Source organism: Phasianus colchicus, chromosome 13 (assembly GCF_987193195.1).
Source record: "Phasianus colchicus chromosome 13, bPhaCol1.hap1.1, whole genome shotgun sequence".
Taxonomy (NCBI): domain Eukaryota; kingdom Metazoa; phylum Chordata; class Aves; order Galliformes; family Phasianidae; genus Phasianus; species Phasianus colchicus.
Genome location: NC_143448.1, coordinates 9,224,042 through 9,247,182, shown reverse-complemented (window position 1 = coordinate 9,247,182; position 23,141 = coordinate 9,224,042). Strand labels below are relative to the sequence as shown.

General features: G+C 40.6%; 1 protein-coding gene across 10 annotated transcripts in view; it reads right to left on the bottom strand.

Moving 5' to 3' along the window:
• Window positions 1-603: 603 nt before the first annotated feature.
• Window positions 604-23,141, bottom strand: part of ZNF536 (zinc finger protein 536) — a 325,753-nt gene continuing 303,215 nt past the window's right edge. For all 10 annotated transcript variants that reach the window (XM_090149294.1, XM_090149293.1, XM_090149296.1 and 7 more), the window contains one exon: window positions 604-1,617. In XM_090149294.1, coding sequence (XP_090005420.1) covers window positions 1,385-1,617 — 233 coding nt within the window. In that variant the 3' untranslated portion in view covers window positions 604-1,384. The remainder of the gene's footprint in view (window positions 1,618-23,141) is intronic.

Sequence of the window (23,141 nt, the reverse complement as noted above, 5' to 3'; positions counted from 1 at the left end):
TAAATTTGGAGCATCCAATCAGTAAAAAAGCTAAAATCTGCAAAAATATAGAACACATTTGTTTACAAAAACAAAGAGATATCAGCTGAAACACTTTTCTTCATTAGAGACAAAGAGCAGAATGTTTGGATTCATAGCTTAAGTCAAGCTACTTTGTAAGAGCTTGCTCCAGAAGAAACTTCTGCACAATGTCTGTAACACTTATAAAAACTAATGCATGAAAATTAAGCACAACTGGGGAATCCTTCATTCAAGTGTAAAAACAGGGATTTAAAAGAAATTTGAAAGAAAACAACATGAAAAGAACAGAAAAAGGAAAAATATCAACCATCTATGTAATAAAATTCTGTTTCTCACCAGCACCTTCTATAGATAAGGCTGACTAGTTTCACTAAACAATATTTCTATATGTTGTACTTCTACTTTTATAGCAACTTACTTCTTCATCAACAAAGAAAAGAAAGCATAAAAGCATTTCCCTCAATACTGAAGATGATTTAAAAAAAAAATGGAATTACACTTCAAATCTGCAGTCACACATTGGGATGCAGATTTTTTATTTTTCTTTAAGCATTGATTCATTTGGCTGTGTATTAAAAAAAAAAAAAAAAAAGAAAGAAAGAAAGAAAATGTAATATCGCAATGCTTGCCAGTACAGGTCAGTACTGACCCCAGCTTGTGGGCCGTCTAGGGTTTCTCCTATACTGCAGTTGCAACACCACTTGAATTGATTTTCTCTGCAATGACAGCTCCAGTCAGACTGGCACCATGGCAGTCTACCAACACATCTCATTACTATGCTAGGCAAATGACAGCAGCTGGTGTCATATTATAAAGGTGTTTTCAACAATGAAAACACAGCCCCTCAATCTTCAAGGCAACGCTAAATCCTTTAGACAGTATCATTTTTCTGTTAAGAGCATTATTTTTGGACAAAGACCGCTTCAAAGTTTGAAACTGCCCTGCTTTTTTTTAAATAACTAACAACCTCCTTGCATTTTTAGATCACTTTATTATCCCACCTACATTGTTTGGAAGTACTTGTTGCCAGGTAACAGTTTAGCAGCCATTTTCAAGGGCTGGAAATGTATTTGGTGAGCGTAATATATATACTTAAACACACCCACATATAGAATGTGTGTGTCTGCAGATACATATTGAGTGGGTATATGACTGCATATGTGCACGTGTGTGTAAATATATATATATATATGCACTGTGGGTACATATATATATGTATATATACACTTAAACGTCGGGAGCATCCTGTACACTTCTGGGAGTTGGCACGCAATTCTTCCACCAGGAACGCAGCCGGCCGACTGCCGCCCTGGTGCCCACTGAAGCCCCGTGCAGCAGTGGGCCGTGAAGGGCAGGCTGGGCGCTACTCCAGCCCATGGCCACCCTCCTCAGCCTGCTCTGCTGGGCCTGCTGCACGGCCTGCCGCATCCTCCAGGCTCCCCGGAGCTTCCGAGTCTGCCCGAGAGCGCTTGAACCTGCGGTCCGGGTACTGGCTGTTGTCAAAAGGCATGCGATGGACACAGAGGACGTGGGTCTTCAGGTTCCCCTTCTGGGAGGCACTGTACGGGCAGTAGCGGCACTGGAAGGGCCGGTGACCTGCACGAATGACAAAAGGACAGTTAGTTTTTCTCAGTTTGTATAGTAAAACTTGCTGGTGAAATGCACCACATCAGAAAGCCCACCCGCTGAAGGAAATTGCTGTGTCTTTTCAGTGAGAATAAGAAATTCTTGATCTTCTTGATCTTCTTGATCTTCGCCTGTTAAAAGAAACCTTGTTTTAAAAAGTCTGTGCTTCAGATTTTCCAGAAAAGTGCAGTTATTTCTCTCTCTTCACGCCCAGCCGTAAATCCATCAGCCAGTGATCCAAACTAAACTCTTGTAAATACAGTGCTATCGTGTACTAGACTGCCTTCCCTTATACTTGTTAATTATCTTTTTTATTGAAGTGCAATTCAGGGATGACAGTGTGCAGACCCTCTGTCTAATAAACATACTTTGTCTTTGGGTGGGTTTCTGAGTCAAGAACGGCATGTTTTATTTTAATCACGCAGATTACTTTTTAATGGAAAGAAATAATGGACTGTGATAACCAAGGCCTCGAACCTGCAAACATTTACTCCAGTGAGATTACTCCTGCGAGTAAAGAAACACGATCACAGAAGTGTTTGCTGGGCTGGGGCCCAAGGTTATCACCAGCTTTAAAATAAAATGTCTAAGCCAGATTAGAAAAGGAATGTTAATGCACAAAATCTGATAGTTGCACTTCTTATGTGTGAAATAGCAACCGGCTGCAAAACGTAGGCATGAATGAAAGATATCGCTCTTTAGTAACTCTATCGATGAGCTCTCCCATATTTTTCAGATTATTGTGACTCTGAGTCTTCATGCTGTATCTGGTTTTGGAGGTTATGTTTCAGCAATCACATTTCAACCTATGCTGGGAAGTTGTTGATGTGTTTTACTGGAACTTTATGAGCTTTGTCTCTCAAATTAACTTAAACCAGGACCATCTGAGGTCAAATGTGCTTAGCTTGCTTTAATTTGCTCAAATAAATGAATAAATAAATGTGCCAGACCATCTACATAAAGCCAGGATAAGTGAAAAACAATACCCTATCTCCAAACGCAAAGAGCACATTTTCTTCTGCATTTGTGGTACTATCTAGCAGGCACAAACCAGACGCGCGCATAGCACAGGACTGCACTTCCCGCTCTGTGGGAAGGAGCTGGGACCATCTCACCTCCATTTTAGGTGGGATTTTAAAGGAAAAGAAAAAAGAAAAGCAACACACTGGTGTCATGCTGCTTGTACAGCAGTGGGAATGCTCCTACAGCCCTCCTAGCATGGAAAACAGATGGGTTAGATTCGTGCTGCTGGTGGTTTACCGGCAGGAATATCTCTAGCGGAGGAAATTCACCTGAACTTGCACTATTTGTGTTGCTCAAATAACCTGCTACTTTTATCGCATAGCAAAACCATCACTTGATGGCCGAGTCCTCGAAAACACACTGCCTGCTTCTCAGAGGAAAGAAGCATCAAGTCCATTACACAGTTAGAAAAGCCCTATGCCTCAGGACTATAATCAAATTTCCTTTTTTGAGGACAAAAGGCATCCTCTCCACCCTTTGCTTTTACAAATTGAAGACTGCCAAAAGGGTGATCACCCCTCAGGACATAGGACATGCAACTTGTACATTTATGCGTAAATCTGGGGATGGAGTTGGTTTTCTCCTGGAGTAAATAAAGGCATTTCCCTCAACAAATTCATAAGAATAAAAATAACAAAATCTGCAAGTTGCTGATCTTTACAATGCTAAATTTCAGTGGGAAACTTTGTAGCAATGGAAAAAAAGAAAAACAACAACAACAACAAGCCTCTACATAGATAATGTTACAGAAAATGGATTTGGCTTTTATAGAAAAAAAAAATCAACTGGAAGATATGAGGAAATAGTCAAATGAGATTGAAGGCGTCCCTGGTGCCTTTTAGAATCAGTCCTAAAATCAATACAGAACCACAAAATGCTTGAAAAATTTAGAACATAATAGTTTTGAAAACTGGAAGTACTCTCAAAACTGTCTGAATGTGAAGAAGGTCCAGAGAAAGTCTGATTTCAGATAATCTAGAAATAGTTGAAAACTCAGAAAATAAAATAAAACAAAATCATCACATTTACTCCTTTGACTGTCAGAAATTGAAACAGTCACTAGAATTCAGAACTCAGTTCCAGATTCTTTAATTCCTCTTCCTTTTTCTTCCTCTTGGATAAAGCCTCTGCCCAGGCAGAAACACCTGGGACAAAGTGGATGAAATGTTGTGTTAAACGGAAGAAGACATGCTCTGTGAAGTACTGAAGTGTTTTTTTTCCTTTCTGTCTGCCACCATCACATTCACCCACACACTTCTGCATCCACACCAACAGCACCAGCTCCATTCCAGTATTTCTTGTTTCATTTGACCATCTGATGACTGCTCCCCTTGCTAAGAACAGATAAGCTGTTAAGTTGTGACCAATGGCACAACGTGCACTTGGGTCTTGTTTACTTCATTCCTACCAATGCTATGCAAAAAGCAAAAGATATCCTGGCATTTGGACTATCTTATATGCTGGGTGTACCAAAGAAGATATATGTCCTCGATCACTGCTCCGATCAGCAGCATGCAGAGAGCATGCACACAAGGCCACAGGTACAACGTGCTCAGTACCCGCACTATGAATGCCTTGGGCACCATGTAGCATGGAAAGATTTGGACTCTTCCAGCTAGAATGAGTAGTGCACGCTAGCAGCACGAGATCTCACCAAGCAGCTCTTGGTGCTTTGGCCATAAGTAGCTACCATTAAATGGCCAACACATTCCTAACTATCCCCCACAAATTTTAAACAAAGAATCCACAAGCATTTGATGGAGCTAACAACCTTATATGTGCCAGAATAAAAGCAAACCCTTTCTGCCCACCCCCAAACCAAATTCAAGCCTGTGCAGTTCTGTATGGAGAATGTCATTTATTAATTCAATGAACTTTAATAAATCAGACAACATAAAACACACCTAGAAGGATTCCGTTCTGCATCACCTCCCCCACAACTTACTTTTTCAGGCCATCAAAATTTCACATCCCTGCCTTGTGAAAAGTAAGTACACAATAAGTTAATTTGTATTGTCACTATGCAGTACAACTGTGGTAAAGAGCACATTCATTTTTAATCCGATATGAATAATATATAAATATGTATACAGAGTGAGGGTCATAGGAAAGCAAGCGGTACATTGTTTACAGCAGAAGTAGTACAAAAACTAGAGATTATTTTCACTTGCAAAGATAACAATATCTGCAATTTGCTTGTAACTAAGGGGTGAAGGAAAATACCCATTTCTCTTAGGTAGCCCATCCATTAATTATACCTCAAAAACTTGTTGTGGGCAGAAGGCTCTTAAAATAACCCTTTCCAGATAAGTTGGCAATAAATTTATAACGTTTTATCTATCAGTGTTTGGTAGGTTCTTTCTTAGCAAGCTATAGTTCATATATATTTTACCCATTACGTATCTTCCAATAAAATTATATGAAAGCCCTCCAAAAAAAAACAAAAAACAAAAAACAAAAAAAAACAAGAAAGCTTCCTGATATTTCAGGAGATAATGTGTAATGCATTGCATTGCATTTGTAGTAAGGATAATTAGACAAAAGGCAGAAGGCAGGCCAACAACGGGAGCGAATTATGGTGCATCTTTCTCAGATAAAAAAGTGAAGATAGAGGACAATGTGTTGTTTGCAGCTGAAATAATCCTGTTGTAGAGTAACATGCTATGAAGTACGTGACCACAGCATGTGAAGAGTAATCCTTTGGACTGAAGCTGAAAGTCTAAGGAAACTGAGCCACGGAAAATAATAATGACAAAATAGTTAAGCTGACACCAGCAATGGCTGGACTCAAAGAACAGGAACATTTTAAGGTGGTACGGATTGCCCCAAGAGGGTTGATTAACTCCAGCTCCTGCTGAAGCTGGTTCTCTGAAGTGATCCAGACCTTCCTGGATAAGGCCCAGCATGGACAGCAGTGCTGAGGGAGCTTGGGCTGCCCCTCATTTCACCTGTACCTGGACAGAACCAGGAGCCAGAATGGAACATGTCTTCTGGTCAGAACAGAGAACCCCTTGTGGAATGATTACATAGAAAACTCCCTTAATGTCTGAAAGCAGTCCGCCTTTTTAAAAAAATATGCTGCTTTGTTAATTTAGGCTTTGAGAAAAAAAAAAAGTTTGTTTTCTTTCTTTCAAGTTTGTGATCTGATATGTTGCTTTGTGACACATCACGTCAGCCTGCATCAGTCACATCGTGTTAGGTTTCATAACATGGCATGACTGATGCAGCCCAACATGGTGCTTCAACCGAATGGAGTCAGAAAATGCAGCTTTTTGGAAAGCCATGGATCTCAAAGTCTGTTGTTTTTTTGATGACAATTTAAAGGAAAATATATTTAAAGCAGAAGCCTGGGATTTAAATAAAGCTACTATCCACAACTGAGTTGTTAAGGATTAAAATGTTTGCCAAACGTATTTTACTTTATTTTATCATTAAAACTCAAACAGTAGTATTGAAAAACATAAAAACTCAATGTCAACATAGTGTCACTGGGTTACTCACTATAATCAAAACTGCTGATAGTTACTAATTTATTAACTTTGATATGGATCCATTATTTAAGATTAGCACAAAGGAATACACAAACAACGGAGAGAGAAAGAGTGATGAATGCTAAAGTCTTTCTCATTAAAAAAATCATTTACATGGTCAAGCTGCATTAATTCTCCACTTCTAAAAATATTTGATCAGCATCCAAATTCTATAAAAATTTCTGCAAAGAAACATCTTATTTTTGTGGTATTACAGGCACATATGTAGGGGGTTGCACTAAAACGTAAAAATGGGCATTGGACTAGTCATATGAATAAGATCAGGAATTTATTCCAGATTGTTAAAAGTGTACTAATCACAGCAAAATCATGGCTTTCTCCCAAAGCAGCAAGAAAACGGTAATTTGAAAGAAAAATGCCAATAATACATCACACACAAGCCGTCTGTTGTCCCCACTACACCACTTTTTATTATATTGCATATGTGTACGTATATACACACAGATACGCACATACAGACTCACCGACACACAATTCAATGCATAAATTTAGGGGAAAAAGCAGAAGAGCAATAAAATGATGAATAGAAAACAAATGCTGTGCAATGTACTATAAATTATAATTAAGTTCTGAAAAAAATGTGGTTCTTAGATATGACATTTGTTCCCTTAAAATGCAAAAACGGCTGTGATTATCTGACAGAATGTTTTCCATAGATGGCCAATGGCTATAACATTTACTGAGATGCAATACAGCAAACTCATTTCAGTTTTCTTTGCTTAGTTTAAGAATATCCTTTCGGTGAAAATTGGAAACAACAGCCATTAGCTCTTTAAAGCAAATAAATGACTCAATCACTGAGAGATATTTGAAAAGCCTCAAAGCTCTGAATTTCTTGGAGGCAGATCTCTGCAGTTCAGATGTTGGACACCAAAGGTCTGGACCTTCCTCATGCTGCTGTGCCAATCTCACATGCCAGGGACCACCTCAGGCTATGGCTGGGCCCTCTCAGCAGGACCAGGATGGATGGCACCGACATGCTTCATCCCTCAGCACTGCTGGTGTAATCACACATTTCTCAGCCACTCCAAAGCCCCAGGAATGACGGTCAGCCAGATGTCATGGCTTTCTCAGACCAGAATCACTGGATCCCAGGCATGGTGGTGAGCACAGCCATTTTAAAGCAATGCTATCGTAACGCAATAACAAGAAAAGGGAGAACTATTTTCATTTACATCTTGGCTAGTGCGATTTCCTCTTTTTAACATATAAATTTTTATAAATACATTTACTATCCACAGCAAACATTCCAAACCCTGTCTGTGTTACCCATGAGAGCAGAAAGGCTCTAAAGCAACCATTCTGATCTGTAGCATCACAGTATGGATGGGGAAATGCTGAATAAATACATTTGTCCAATAGACAATAATGTCTCTGAGCCATTCCATTTTATTGGTCTCAAAATATGCATTTCATGAAACTCCCAAAATACCAGGCAAATTAAGTATGTCCAATTGGGTTCATATGTGTAGTAAAAGTTTTTATAAAACAATTTAAAAGTATATGTTTATTCACATACAGGTCCAGCACAAAACAAGTTGGCCTTCTGGGAAAAATTACAATATTCTGTAAAGTTTATATATTTATTGGATAAACCAAAAAAAAAAATAAAAAATTAAAATTTGAAAACTCTTTATTTTATGTTGACCAGGAATATCTGTACAAACTAAAAGCTTTGTCTGTCTAAGGTTTTTTCTGATGACTTACTGTAGAACTATATACAATCAAAAACAATTATATCTGCATTTTAGGAATGCCTGGGCACATTTCCACCTACCAAAGCTAAGACATTGGGCTGAGTATTTGCAGTGAGATACATAAAGCAACCCTCTAAACATCATCTATTCAGGTATGTTCCTTCATTAATCACAGACTCAATCCTACTGATAGTCCTAAAGGAAACAGGAGGAACTGCTTGTTGTAAGAAGCACCAGACTATGGCTCACCTCTTATCACTTAAACACTTCACACAGAAATCAAGTTACCTAAATTACCCCTAGAGAATACACAGCAGATGCTTCCAGGGGCAGCTCAAGTCTGAATCTGAAAAAAACCTCTCTCTCTGCAAGTCATTTGTAAGTTCTTATTTAAGAAAAGATAAGTTGGGGTTTAAGATCCATCTCATCGCAAAATGCAGCTACCAGCTTTGCCCTAAATAAACACATTAAGGATGTTTGGAAAGCAGTGACCTAAAACTAGAAGGATTCATCCAACTAAGAAGACCATCATCCCAGGTTAGTGATTCAGAAGGAATCCTCCTATAGGGAGCAATGAGGTGCATGGCCCTGTCCAGAGGTCACCACCCAGCTCAGAGCCACTGCTGGCATGGGGCAGAGAGTGGTACCCTTGGTCCCCAGGTGCCTGCAGTGCTGGGATGGTAAAGGACTGGGCCATTGCAGGAGAATTTCAGACCAAAAATATGTTCTCTACAAAAAAAAAAAAAAAAATTGTTTCTGAGTATTTTACATAAAAAAAAAAAGTCATCCACTAAACAACAATAAACACCTATTACATAGGTAATAGGTTTAAATAATACGTACCTCGTATGTATTATTTAAAGATCAACTTAATGTTACATACTCCTCATTTAAACTAACAGCTCAATTCCTGTCTGTAAAACTTGCACTCACTGTCACCCACTAAATTTCTTTTGAAACCAAAAGTGGCAAAAAAAATAACCCTCAAAACTTAATATGCAAAACAAAGGGAAATAAGTACAACACAACCAAACGGACATTCATAACAAAAAGAAACAAGCAGAAAACGCTAATGCTTTCCTTCAAACATCCCTTAACTTATTAAAAACTCAGTCGCAAAATTATGGAAAACAACAGTGATTAAACAGTTGTTACCTCTGTAATATACACATCGTGTAGAAATTATTTCTGTTTGGATGTAGACTGAGGAACTCGCTGTCCCTATGCAGTACACCAAATAAAGACTATCACAAAAGTGTTTGTTTCCAATGATCTAATGGTGAGTTGTGATTTTTGGAAAGACAAACTTTTTGTATTTCTTGAAAAGAGGACAAATCAGCAGTGTTATTCAGCTGCAGACACTCAGCACAAACTTTATTTTTCAGAGTAGGATTTTCACATAGGATCTTCTGATTAAGAAGGTAAAGGGATCTTGGGGATGGGGGAGGTAGGAGCACCACCAGCTGAAAGGTTCTCTTAAACAAATACAAAACATTATTGAATGCTGTAAAACAAGAATTGTCCTGAAAAACACCTTCAGACTTTGTTCTCTAAAGACTCATACATTTTAAGCAGTGGCCACACGATGCAGTGCCCATGCCCAGCAGCACTGGCTTGGTTTTGGACATGACAACATGAGTTACGAGCCCAGTGCCTCAGTGCACCCCAAACGAGGTTAGTGGGAATGCTGTCATTGATTGAGCTCGAAATGTCAGACTATCGTTGTCCCATGCTTTGGTAAATTTAATTACATTTAATTTTTCATATTTATTTACTTTAGTTTATACACATAAGTGGAGGACAGAGTTCTTACCAAGGGCACTCAGTACCAGTCGTAAAGAGTAGGACACCTCTGATTGAATTTATAATGGCAAGAATTACAAGAATTCATAAAATCTTCAATTGTAACCCCCTTCCAAACCCTAAACTCACATTGTTTGGCCAAACACACAAGTATCAGCCTGCAGCTGTGCCCCATTCTCATAGCAGCTCTTATTCTTCCAAAGCCCAGAGGCGAGGCCTCTCCACCCCTACATCCCAGCCCTAGGGCTGCTCCACACAGGGATGGAGTGCTGGGCACAGCTCCAGACAACCTTCTTCCTTCATGCCTGATCGACCCAGGAAGTCTGCAGTCAAGGAAATGTGTTCTGAAGGCAAGTGGCAGGCTAGTCTTTGGTATTAAGAACCCCAACTTCTTCTGTTTATCAAAATTACATCTTCAGAGTCCCACCTTTTGTCTTTACTTAGATATTTCAGTTAATTGCTACGCCTATTCACTCCTCTGCTTGTCTTAATCACATAAATAACAGTGCATTCACATTTTAACCCCCTTGAGGGAAATATTTCGGTTTTCCTACTAGGCCATTCACAAGTTTTCTGTCTAATGTTCTGTCATATTTTTTAATTGTCTCAGTAAATATTTATTATTTCAGGAAGCATTTAAGACTTCTAGAATAAAGCTCTTTTTTTTTAATTTGATGTAGCTGTGATTTCCCAGAATAAAAGCTGTACTGGTGGCACTGAGATTTTGGTAAAAGATCAGGCAGCTCAGAGGTGTTAATAGGCAAGGTCTTATCAGTGACTATATTTTGCTACCAAATAACTTTTATTTTGCCTAGCAATTCATAAAGGCGATAGCATTTGCTTTTTTTTCTTTTGAGAAACTGCCTTGAGCTTATTTATTTTATTTGGAGGAATGGGATTTAAAAAAATCCCAGACTTAGCTTTCTAAATTTTTCCTGCCCACATTTCATGACCCCAGCTGGCTTGCAACAGGCTCTGAGCAGCCTGCCCCACATGAACAGCTGCCCCTATGCATGCAGCACGGTGACAATCAGGAACCCCCCATGTTCCACAAGTCACTTAAATTTAAGGAGAGTGAGAGACACATGGTGTAAGGTTTGCTGAACTGGGACCCAAAGCTAGAATAATTGCTTTCTGCATGTATAATGCCAAGTAGGATAAGCATGTTCTCCTTTAATTGCAGCTGTTGCTTTGTTATGTAACTGGGGTAATTTAGGTGGTATTTTGTCACATTATAGCTTGTCACGTAACTCATGATTCTCTATCTAAAGTGACATGTTAGTAAAGAGGCTGAGGAAAAACAAAACACTAAGTAAATAAATATCCAGCTTACTAATAGCTAATACTGCAAATTATCCAGGAGTAGCTCAAACCCCACTAATCATTCCATAAAACACTCCTGTGACCTGCTTATGGAGTTTTGCAAGCAAGGCCTGCAGCACAACGTGGCACCCCGAATTGCTGGGGGGGCTGCAGTGGCCCTACCAGCCTGCACTGCACACACATGCACTTGCACAGAGAATATTTATTTTTGTCATTACCCTTGCAACAAATCAGGAGCTACAACAGTAAAAATTAAAAGTCTGCAAAGAATAAATCGAGCATTAACTTTTTGGGAACTCTTCCTCTGGAAAGTACTGTTGATGTTGTCATAGAAGAAGTGTCTTTTTTATTAAGTCACAAAGGAAATGCTTTCTTCCCTTCTCCTTTTCTTTTCTATAAAAGGCTCTCTAAAATGAAAGGTGTCAGACTTTGCTTTTTCTTCTTGGCATGATCCAGAATGTATGGCTGAGGAATGACAGATGTCTGCAACCAGCTGCAATGAAGCATGCTAAAGTTTCAGTCTAATCCACTTATTTCACTGCAGTCACGTAAACCAAAACAAATGGGCAGTGCCTTACATTATAAAAACACAGCAGCATTACTTTGTTGCATAATGTAGCTGATACGCCATCTTTTTATCATTTTTCCTACTGCAGAAAGAATTCACCTCTTTATTAAAAACAGCCCCTGAAAGTTCTCCCATTCTGCTCTCCTCTATTTTTTCCTTTTAGTGTCACAGCAGTCTCGCGATGCCCCGTGCATTACTCAATACACTGCCATTACAAACACACTGTAATATTTTTCCAGGAAGACTGCTTTTGCTTTTAAAACGGCAGTCTCATTCAGAAGCCACGAGGCCTGATCCTGCTCTCTCACCCTCGTTACCAGCCTGCAATGCTAACACCTCCATGCTGCTCTGAGCGAGATGTGCACTGGACCCAGCGCCATAGTCGTGCTGGCGGTAGAGCCAGTACACCGCACGCTCACCCCTCTTCCTTCTACTGATCAGATGGGAATGTCTGTGCGGACACAACTAACAAGGCCAGGCTCACTGCTTGGAAAAAAATACCCACTTTTCGTGAGGGGGAAGAGCCTTTGCCCACCCACGAGCGCGTGGCCTGGTGAGCCCCCTCAGAGCAGCCCTGTGGGGCAGCGTGAGGCGAGCGAACATGGCGCCGCTTCCTGCAGGGGGAGGCCCTGCTGCCCCCGCGTGTAGCGTACAACCTCGTGAACCCTCCCTCCTTTAATCCTTGTAAGGGAACAGAAAGGGTAAGGAGGCATGTGGTTCTCCCCCTGCCAGCAGTTTCAACAGCTGTGAAGCACTCTTTCAGCGCAATTCATAAAAAAAGATGTGTTGGATTTCGCCTATGGCAGAATGGCGTACAATTTCTGGCCCTTCAGGCTAAAACAATAAATGCAAAGAGGAAAATTTGAGATTTCCCCCCTTAAACTTCCCACAACAACCTCAGCAAAACCACATGACTTGTCTTGTACAATCTCCCTGGTGTTTTCAGTGCTACTTTGGCAGGAAATCAGAATTACTGTTATATAAATTCCATCTGATGCCAGAGCTACCATCTGTGAGTAAAACTGCTTCACCTACGTCTGCCGGCAAAGCCACTCTCCCAGAGACAAGGGAGAAGAGAAAAAAAATTTGATTAATTTGCAGAATGCTTGTGATTTGCTCATATATTATTATAACTGCTCATCAGCACATGACAAATTCCCAGCACTCTGCACAGGAACCCGTTCAGTTTCAGCAGTTTTTTGCGTCGGCACCTGACAGACTGCAGAGCCACTAATGACTTTCAGATGCTTACAAACAGTAATTCTATCTTCAGAATAAAAAGAAAAATCCGTAGGAAGAAAAGAGCAGAGTTAGTCTATTCCATTTCCTTCCTGTATATCAATATGATTTAACTCTTCGGGGCAGCCGCGGTTCCAAGATCACAACACGGCTGCTACTTGCCTGTGGGAGACAAAGGCTGCCAGTCCCGGGGGGCAAGGTGAAAGCAAAAGCCGGGCTCCAAAGGCTCTCTCTGCGCCAGCTCCGCCGAGAGATACAAAGCAGGTATTCCAGGAAAAGGCACACCTACTCCCAAAGCAAGCACAGGCTCTCCTCAAGGCTTCCGAATTCTATATCTATTTTCCTATTTTAATTCTTCTGATAACCTTTTGCATTTTCAGTGAACGCATCTGCTTCCTAACTGCAGTCGAAATGCTTTTTTTTCCCCCTTTAAAACTATGATTATGCTTTCTGAAGCACTGTCTGTGTGCTTGATTGCCTGTTTTAGATTAGAGATTTTAGCAAGGAAACAAAGACTTCAGAGTGCACATCAGTCCTGCATATGAGAAACCACAGAAGGAATAAGCAATAAAATGTGATGCACCATCTGTCCACAAACAATAACCTGGATGTTCTGAAGGCTTACAAATTATTTAGCACACAACCTCACCGAATTATAGGACCCTTAAATAGAGCAATAGACTGGGAATGAGAACCTCTTTGATGTCCTTTTGTGTTTTTCATTTTTTTTCAAACTCAGCCCTCGATTGATTGCTAACAGTTGAGGTATTTCTCAATGACTATTGGAGCAAGTTGATTTTTATTAAGTAGCTCTCCATAGAATATTTTCCTGCAGACTTGAACAGTGGGGTGTATACCACCTCTCTGGCCCTAGCCTGCTGCAAACAGACTGTTAACCAAAAGACAGTCTAAAGGAATAGTCAGTGAGGAAATTCAGTCCTAAGGGCAAAACCCTGCACTCGGTATTCATGTGCAGCTCCCACTGGCTTTCACGGGGGCACACAGGAACATGTGGGAAGGAATTTGACTTTATTAAGTACTAGATGGTTTGTGACTGGACTCTTGTAAAACAAATCTTTAACAAAGAATCAGATTTTATTCTTCTATTCTTTTTTTGTTTTGTTTTTGTTTTTGCGGGGGGGGGGGGGGAGGGGAGGGGGTGGAATTGTATACTGTTCCAATTAAAAATAAAAATGACATTTTTCTTAGCTGTCACACTGAAGCACAGTGATCTTGCATGCAAAATGCATTAGCAGCTGAGCACACTTCAGGTACTGTAAACTGGAGTATGTCAAAGCTTCTGGATCCCCACAGAAACCTGGCATCCCTCCGTACTGTGCAGATAAACCGAAAGCAACACATTCAGATACCTGCACCTGTGATAGAGGATTTTGGTTCTCCATATTTAACTGTGAGAGCATGTTTAAAAAAAATAAATAAAATAAAATTTTAAAAAAGGAAAGGAAAAAAAAAAAAGTAAAAAAAAAAGACCTACATTTTGGTTTTGAACCTGCAGTGAATTACAGAATTTCTAGATTTACTACTTCACTCATCTTGTCCCTACATTACAAATTCCCAACTTTTTGGTGAGTTACTAGCATTTATTTTTCCAGTCGAAGCATACCTTCAGACCCTTGATATAAATCAGCACCCCTTAACACCATCCACTTCGTTCTACAAAGGAAAAGCTTTGCTACCATTTATCAGCAAACTGCCTTAAACATTCCTTTTACTTCTGTAGATTCTTTTCTGCAGGTTTTCTTAACACAACATTTCCCAAGCTGGTTTGCAGCTTACAAATACCCAGGCCCACCTACAAAAGGTCTTCTTAGTGTGCCCTTTACATTGTCATCTAGATGGCAGATCAAAATCCAAACAAAAATTTAAAAATAGAGGTTAGAAGACACAGGATTTTGTTTATCCTATTCTCTTTGACAAACATGGGCCAAGAGAGAGGTAACTGTATAATTAACTTTAGATGTGCCTAATGTAACTCCATTATCATTGATGAGTCTTATGGAGAGACACTGAGAGGGAAATGTGCCTTCTAGAGTTTCATTGTGGAGCCAGCACTATTAAAGAATATTTCAGTATTTAGGCCCTGATTCAGCAAATTGCTGAAGGTTATGCATAATACAAAGCCTGTAAGTCATCCTGCAGATGCGTGTGGGAATGCACACAGGCTCACACAGTGCCCAAGCATAAGATGCTTCTGAACCAAGGCCTCATCATCTAACTCTTACTTATGAAGGTTCATAAAAAAGATTTGAAAATTGGCTTGGGGCTAAAAGCAGGCACGTCGCGTTGTTTCATTTTGAACCCACTTTCCTTATATTTATGTGCTATTGATTTCTGGTGTGGGTGGACAGAGGACTTTGAGAATGCCACCAGCTTCATCATCTAAACCCATCTAATGGAGTGGGTTGTAATTTTAACATTACTATGGGCACGCTGAGCCCAGCTGCTTGTCCACACATTGCTTGAAGATCAACAAACAGCCCTGTGAGTGTCCAGCATAGGTAGGGCTCAGATCTGGAGTTGAGGGGTAGCTCACCCAAGCACCTCAGCACAAGCAATGGCATGCAGCAAAGATCATGGCATCAATATATAACATAGCACATATGTTACAGGAAAAAAAAAAGAAAACAAAATCAACAACCAAAACCTCCTTTCTTAGCATACTGATACTAAAGTTTCCATAGGCGATGGGAAACAAATCATGCACTTCAGGCGTTTACCGATTTTTGTGTTTGATTGGGTTTTTGTTTGTTTGTTTGTTTTTTGATGATTTAGCATAAAAATCATCCTTCTCTATTCTGCAGAACTGCAATCCAGCACAGCACGTCACACACACGGGTAGCAAAAATAGTAGAACGTTCCTGCCATGGCAGCAGTGCTGCCAAACACTGCTGTCTCCAAGGGGGCCACTCCATCTCGAGCAAGCTTTGTTGGCTTCCATTGTCTTCAAGAGAAGGTTTACTTACATGAAATCAATGTCAGGCTCTGGGCTTTCAAGCAAACTGATACCCACATGGGTGTCTCTGTTTATAAACCAAAATCATTTTGCAACAAAACTGATGTATACCGTGGTTACAGGGGGGCAAAATATTTGCCTTCTCAAGAAGCCACGCAATTCCTCTGATTTCAACAAATAATCTGATCCAGGTAACTTTATGTACTGTTACGCTGATCAGAACAAAGAGGGCTATAAATGCACTTAAACCGACAACTAAAAAAAAAAAAATTAATCTGTGGTTTAACTTAAAGGTCAACTCAATACATATTGAGAAGTCAACTGAAATTCTTCCATTAAATATAATCACTCCTCCAAGGGTGGTAAATACTGCACAGAAATATTCATCTGGAGCCAAATTGTGGTCTCAGATGAACACAGGACTGACTGGAAGTGCACGGAGATGTGGGAGCTCAGGGCTCAGCCCTGCACAGAGTCCTCTCCTGTATAGAGCACTTGGATATCAAGGCTAAGGCTAATGAAGAATCTCATTTAAATTCCATAAGAAGTGATTAATATATTTTATGTATATATATATATGTGTGTGTGTGTGTGTGTGTATATGCAGAAAATAAGTTATTCTGGGTTTCTATTTGGACTTTCTCCAGCTTTCTGGATTCCTACTATCAAGTATTTCCCATAACTATAAAGGCTATAAAGTTACTTTGCTCTAGAAGGAAAGAAAAGATTTCTCTACCATCATGTACCTACTGCAGCAAGAGCCCTTCTGCAGCAGGTAGGTGCCCATAGCACAGCATCAGCACTACAGGCAGGTAAGGAGCCCAAGCCCCCACCTCACTGCCCAGTGCAGAAGCCCCCACCCTGCACAGCCCCGCACCAGCTCCCCTTTCTTCAACAGAAAGACATAAATTGTCTAGGGACTTAGCTGGCATTTTATACAAACACAAACTTATCCTTCAAATTTTTGTACACAGAAGGTATGTTATAGGCAGTACATTCTGCAATAATATTACAGATTTGAGTACGGGGGAGGGGGGAAAGGACACAAAGGTCAGATTTCAATCATGAAGGTAGCAAAAAAAAAATTTAGATTAAACTGTTTGCATATATTTTTATATAGCATGTGTCCTGACAGTGCCACCCTCACTCCATAATCCACAGTGCTATTTTTTAAAATAGTTTGATTTGTTTATTAACTGTGCTTTCCTATTTCCATGAGATATAGACATCGACAGTGAATAGACCTTTTCTAATTGAACTGATAGCTTGAAAGTGAACATGTCCTTGAATTTACACTGAAAGATAGACAGTGATTATTTATAATAAGGGATTTAGTCAACTGCCTTTCCATTTGTACAGCAAGGACTTTATCAACCGACCATGTTTAGGTAAATAGTGCCAAATAAGATAAATTCTGTATTAAAGGACGAATGTCTCACAGTGTCAGATGTACAAGGAAGAGACATTTGGCTGATGATATGTCCTGTAAGTATAAAGGAGAGTATTAAGATAACACTTTATGCTAGCATTAATACATCAAAGTTCTGGATTGACCTGTTTCATCCAAACTGAATGCGAGGATGCTCCTAATTCCTATCTAAGATTAATTTAATTCAAAAGGCATTCAGCCTTATGTCCTGTTTTGCAGCTTTATAAGAATTGCTGGATTTGCAAAACAGCATTACTGTACGGTAATAAATGGTCTGTGTTTGTCTAGCCAGAGTTGAAGCCTTTCTTCAAAAACACACACACACACAACTCTGTCTCTGTGAGCTCGCTTTGCCCACAATATTAGAGCCGAGCTATCTCCTTGCTGAAGGGCCTATTTGTCTGCTTTAAGTGAAATCACTCAATTCTCAAAAGTCAGTGGAGGACTTTGGAAGGGGGAGGGCTGGGAGAGGCCACTCCAAATAAGTTCCATTAATCAAAAGACACAGTCTAATGTAACTAATATTTTACAATTAGAGAAGACAAGATGGAACTAAAAGCCATCTATCTCTCTTACACCACATGATCATCGATTCATAATCAGAAGACTGAGAGTCGCACAAAGATGCATTTACAGGAGCTGGGGGAGGGGGCTTGGTCTGAGCCAGAGATAATGAACACGATGAGAAGGAGCGGCGCTGAAGGCTGGGGAAAGATGACAGAGTGGTTCAATGGTGACGGATGACACGAAGATGAGTACTGATACCTGACAGGCAGCGAATGATGACTGCAGTCCTTTCCCACCATTATGATCCTCAATTATCTTGGTAAGGACTAAGAGAAAAAAAACCAAGTGGCTCAGCCCATCCGTTTATTTATAAGCCGGGATAATGCTAGATTGTGCCAGGCTGCTGGGAAAGGCCACCTTTTCACAATTTGATCAGCACTTTATAGGAGCTGTAGTTTTCATTGTCAGCACTCATGGGCACAAGGGGAAATGGGTAAAATACAGTACTTGTCCATCTGTTTTGTAATAAAATTCCTAAATCTTCAAAGGGTGTTATTTTTTTTCTTTCACTGCCACCTTCAGGAAAAAGAAAAAAAAAAAAAACTAGGCTAACAAAAAAAATGGAATAGAAGAGAGAAAACTCACTTTGTGTTTGCACGTAGAATTAGAGGCTGCAGAGCCCATCCTCCTGAAAATGCACGCACAGATTTACCCCCATACATAAGACACGTCGGGAAATGAGCCAGTATGAGCAAGAGGCAGAGCTGAGAGGAGTGCAAGAGGAAAACGAAGGGGAACTTTTAAAGATTCCTCCTTGATTTAGGGAATTATTAATAAAAAGGGAAGAAAGTTCGCTTGAGACTGCTTTGTAGTTGCAGAAGATGCCACAGGCTAGCATTTCTATACCAAAGAATATGTCGTTCTGCTACATTATTTATTTTTAAAGACACAGATCTCCTAGCTATGTTGGAGTCATTGCTTTTGAGAAAAAGAAAAACAAATTAAGATTAATGTTCTACACAGCTCCCGATAGCAGTAAATATTTGATCAGAACAATTCACATTTAAATGTTGACATATTAGAAATCATATTTTGGAAGAAATATTGCTTCTTCATGCTTTAGCCACAACTTTCCCTTCCTGTCACTATTCCCCCCCTTGTCCTCTTGGAGAGGCCAAGTCACGCAACGTAGCACCACATTCCTTACACATAGGGAAAAAAGAGAACGAACAAAACCAGGTCAAAACCAGCTCTGCTTCTTTGTTTGAAAGAAAAACTGCATAAACTGTACAGGTCACATGTTCTGCAATTTTGCTGCCTTTTTCTTCATGTGCTTATGAGGCAGTAGTGATCTGCCACATGTTTTGGGGTGGCAGCAGTCCTGGGCATGGTGGAGAACGGCATGGGGGCCCTCTGGCTGCACAGTCCTCTAACCTGGTACAGGAACAAAGTAATCTACACCACCAGCCTCCTCGTGCACATGTGGAGTGCCGGGCAGGAAACCTGAGCCCAGGTCATGCATGCAGAATACCAACACAGAAGGCTCCACCTGGCTCCATACACAAACTTTCTCTGGCTCGAGAGCCCCAAGTCTATCAGCAAAAACAAACAAAAAACAAGGTAGCGTGTGCTCATCACAAGGAAATTGTGTTACATGTAGTGAAAGTAAAAAATCCCTGGTCACAGCAGGTCCTGTTGGCCAAACGGTCTACAGTGACAAGAACTAAAGTTCAGCAGGTACCTCTTGGTTTTGGGGATGGGTGGGGTGTAGGAGGATCTCTAGATTTTAGCCACATATGCTAAACTAAACAACAAACACAAAAAAAAAACAAACAAAAAATTCAACACACACCATGGTAAGAATTAATCTAAATAAACTTGCAAAGGCTTAGATGGGTAATTGCTGCCTGACAGCCCTGAGCGTGCACTGGACTACTTGGGCTTAAAAGGCACCAAGGGTGAGAGCCGCTCCTGTTGGCAACCCCACTGCTGAGGGAAGGCAGGGATATACAAGGACATATGTCCATGGGAATACATGGGGCACCATTTGGCTGACAAACAGCATGTCCCCACAGTGAAAATATACTGTGTGATGTACGGTTTCTTTTATGAAGCAGCTTTTTAATTTTGATGGCTTCCTCCCTAGAAGAATACACTCGCTAGACCAAATCTGAAAGCAACGCAGAATGAATCACATTGGGGTGCTACTGTACTGATAAATGCAACATTCATTGCACAGACACACCGTGCATGAAAAGCCTTGTTGGTACAGGGTTATAAATACTCTAAGAAGCATTTCACAGGTTTTCATTTAGGAACCCTAATCATGAACAAATGTCCTTAATTTGCCCACTTCATATTTCTGTGACTTAAGACAGGTTGAATCCAAGATCACCATTCTAATTAGACCAAACAAAAGTTTCAGATGTGAGAAGTATTGTTCCAATGCAGCTGTCCTAACAGCAACAGATCAAATATATAGCTATCGCTGGTTTTCCTAAATAAAATACCTTCAAAAGAAGTAAAAATCAACACATTGTGAAATTCATTTACTTCTTTTGTTGGGGCTTTTTTGTTGTTGCTTTTTTGTTGTTGCTGTTGTTGTTTTAAAGTACGTGCTTGACTTGTGCACAGGTTGGACCCAACTGCCCTGTAAGGTTATTTCAGCATTTGTAGGGATACAACTATAATGCTGGTAGATTCACAACTGTGTAAAACAGGACCATCCTAGTGATTAATTGGGCTAACTTAATCTGCACATGCAAATTAAGTAATTGCACATACAAATATCTAATTTAGCGTGTGCATGCCATTGTTTAATTTGCACACACAACCACTCCTTGGCTAAATAAAATACACAGTTACACTTTTTCTGCCCTTCTCTGCTTGCATAAATTCTCTGGAAAAAAAAAATAAATAAATAAATTGAATTCAAATAAACAAATATTTATTGTATCAGCTGATATAACTTCTGTATTTGAAATGGCAACCAGGATAAACTGCACAGAGCTCTGCACTAGGAGGAAAAGAATAAAAAGGAAAAGTGTCTGACACGGTGTCACTAAGATAGGTTCGATTCAGCTGTTTCTCCTTGAACACAATTCTGGAAAGCACAGGTATTGGAATTTGGGCTGAATAAGCACCGCAAGAATGAAGCTTTAAAGTGGAAGTTGGAAACTCTTTAGAAAAGGGTTTAATTAGTTTTGTAGTAGAAGATTTAGTTATTAGCAGAGAGCGAGGAATGCTCAGTTGTACTGTGGGCTGGATCACGGCAGCGGAGCGGCTGTCACTCAGCACACTTACACTAAAGTTTGCCTTTTTATTACCCCTATAACTTTTAAATGGAGGCAAAGTATTTTAACGCCTGAAAGCCGCATTAATAATTCCATACAAAACGAAGCGGGAACGATCTTCAAAACAAGAAGCGAGCAAAGGAAAAACGAAAAATAAAGCACGACTATAAACAGAGCGCTAAGCGCACCATAAACGACGAACCCGGGTTAATCATTTAGCCGGGCCCAGCGCTGGACGCGCACCCGGCGCTGCCTCCGGCCCGCAGAGCGGCGCGGCGCACGGCCGTAGAGCTGCGCGGGGCGGTCTGCAGCGACACCGCGAGGCCCGGGCGGCGCAGCGCGGCCCAACCGCTCCCGGCAGCGCGGCAGGCAGGCCGGGCCGTGCCGACTGCGGACCGCCCCTCAGTGCGCCGGGCGGGCGCTGCTCAGAAGGGGATGCGCTGAGCCCAGAGCATCTCTCAGGCCTCACTGAGGGTTGGTTAGAGTTCAGCCGAGAGCGGGTAGCGTCTCTAAGGTGTCTGCAGATCCTTTGTGGTCCTGAGATTGATGCGAGATCACATCTTGGCCACAGCAATTCTCGGCAAAACCTGGCCTTAAATTAAACATGAAACTCCATTTCTGCCCCACAGAGGATAAACTTTGTTGAAACAGAAATAATTAACAGAAAATGAACAAATGTGGGAAAAGGCAGGGTTGGAATTAAACAGGAAAAATAATAATAATCACCATCACAAATTCATAGAATCCCAAGGCTGGGAAAGACCAATAAGATCATCTAGTCAACCATCCACCTGCCACCAACACTGCCCACTCACCACCTCCCTCAGTACCACATCTACGCATTTCTTCTTCTACACGTTTTCATCCACCACATCTCACCACGTTTCTCAGTACACATCAACACATTGAGATCACTCCCAACCACCCGACTGAAGCAGCCTAGAGGACTTCCAACATTAATTAACCTGTGCATGGAGCCTAAAAGCTGGGGCTGAAGTAGAGCATAACTTCCCTAAAAGTGCCCTGTCTTCATGCAGAATAAGCCACAATGAGGACCTGCCTCAGTCCTCACTCCCAGGTGCTGTTGGCTGGTTGGCTGCAAGGCAGGAGAGCTGGTCTCTGAACCCCGTGGAAAAAAAAAAAAAGAAGATGAACCCTGAGATCTTCTCACCCAAGGCCCCTTTTGTAAAGCGGAGCATTTTTATAGCTCTTCTCTGAACACATTTACACTTCAAGTTCTCAGTTGCACACTCCCTACAAGCATTACGTTGTTTTAAGTGGTGCAGCCCCTCAGCACCAAAACACATAGTCCTGAAGTGAGGCTTGTGAGGTCACATTTGCCTGAAACTGAATTTGTTCTATTCCATCGTGCCCAATGTATGGAGTCACAAATCGAGGAAAGTGGGTAATTGCCCTGCTGCCAACCTGCTCACTAACAGGTAGCCAGGGTTCCTAAACCAGTGGCGGCAGCAGCTCATTTAGAAAAGAAACAAAAAAAACATAGGATCAGAACTCTACCATTAAACACCCCGTCTGTAATGATGTATAGCGTTTTTGTCAGTAAGTTTCAAAACCTTTTTGGAAACGGGTTTCGTGTAGCATCATTACCGTACAAACCAGGAATGCAGAGCACAGAAGTGACTGGCATTTCTGGGGTTGCACAAGGAGATGGTAGCAGTTGGGAGTAAACCCTGAGAGTTCAGCAGAGTTCTGAGCCCACATTTCCCATGACACACCTCCCTACTAGATGGAAAAAATTTAATTCATTCAATACGCACCATATATTAATTTCCTAATATTAATTTGGAATTGTTCATTAACTTGGAATTGGTATACTTGTAGTAATCAAAATGTCACACTGCAGAGAGAAAAACTATACAGAGGCCTACTATCCCAACCTTGCTACTTTCACCAAACCAACTTGAACTTTCATCAAAAAAAAAAATCACAATACATTTGACAAACATTTGTTTTCACAAACATATAGATTGACATTGTTATGTTTTCCACCATTAATTCTTTATGAGTCTGAGGGGATCTATTTCATAATTTTCCCTAGGCAGAATGAAGTCTGGTAATTATTTCGG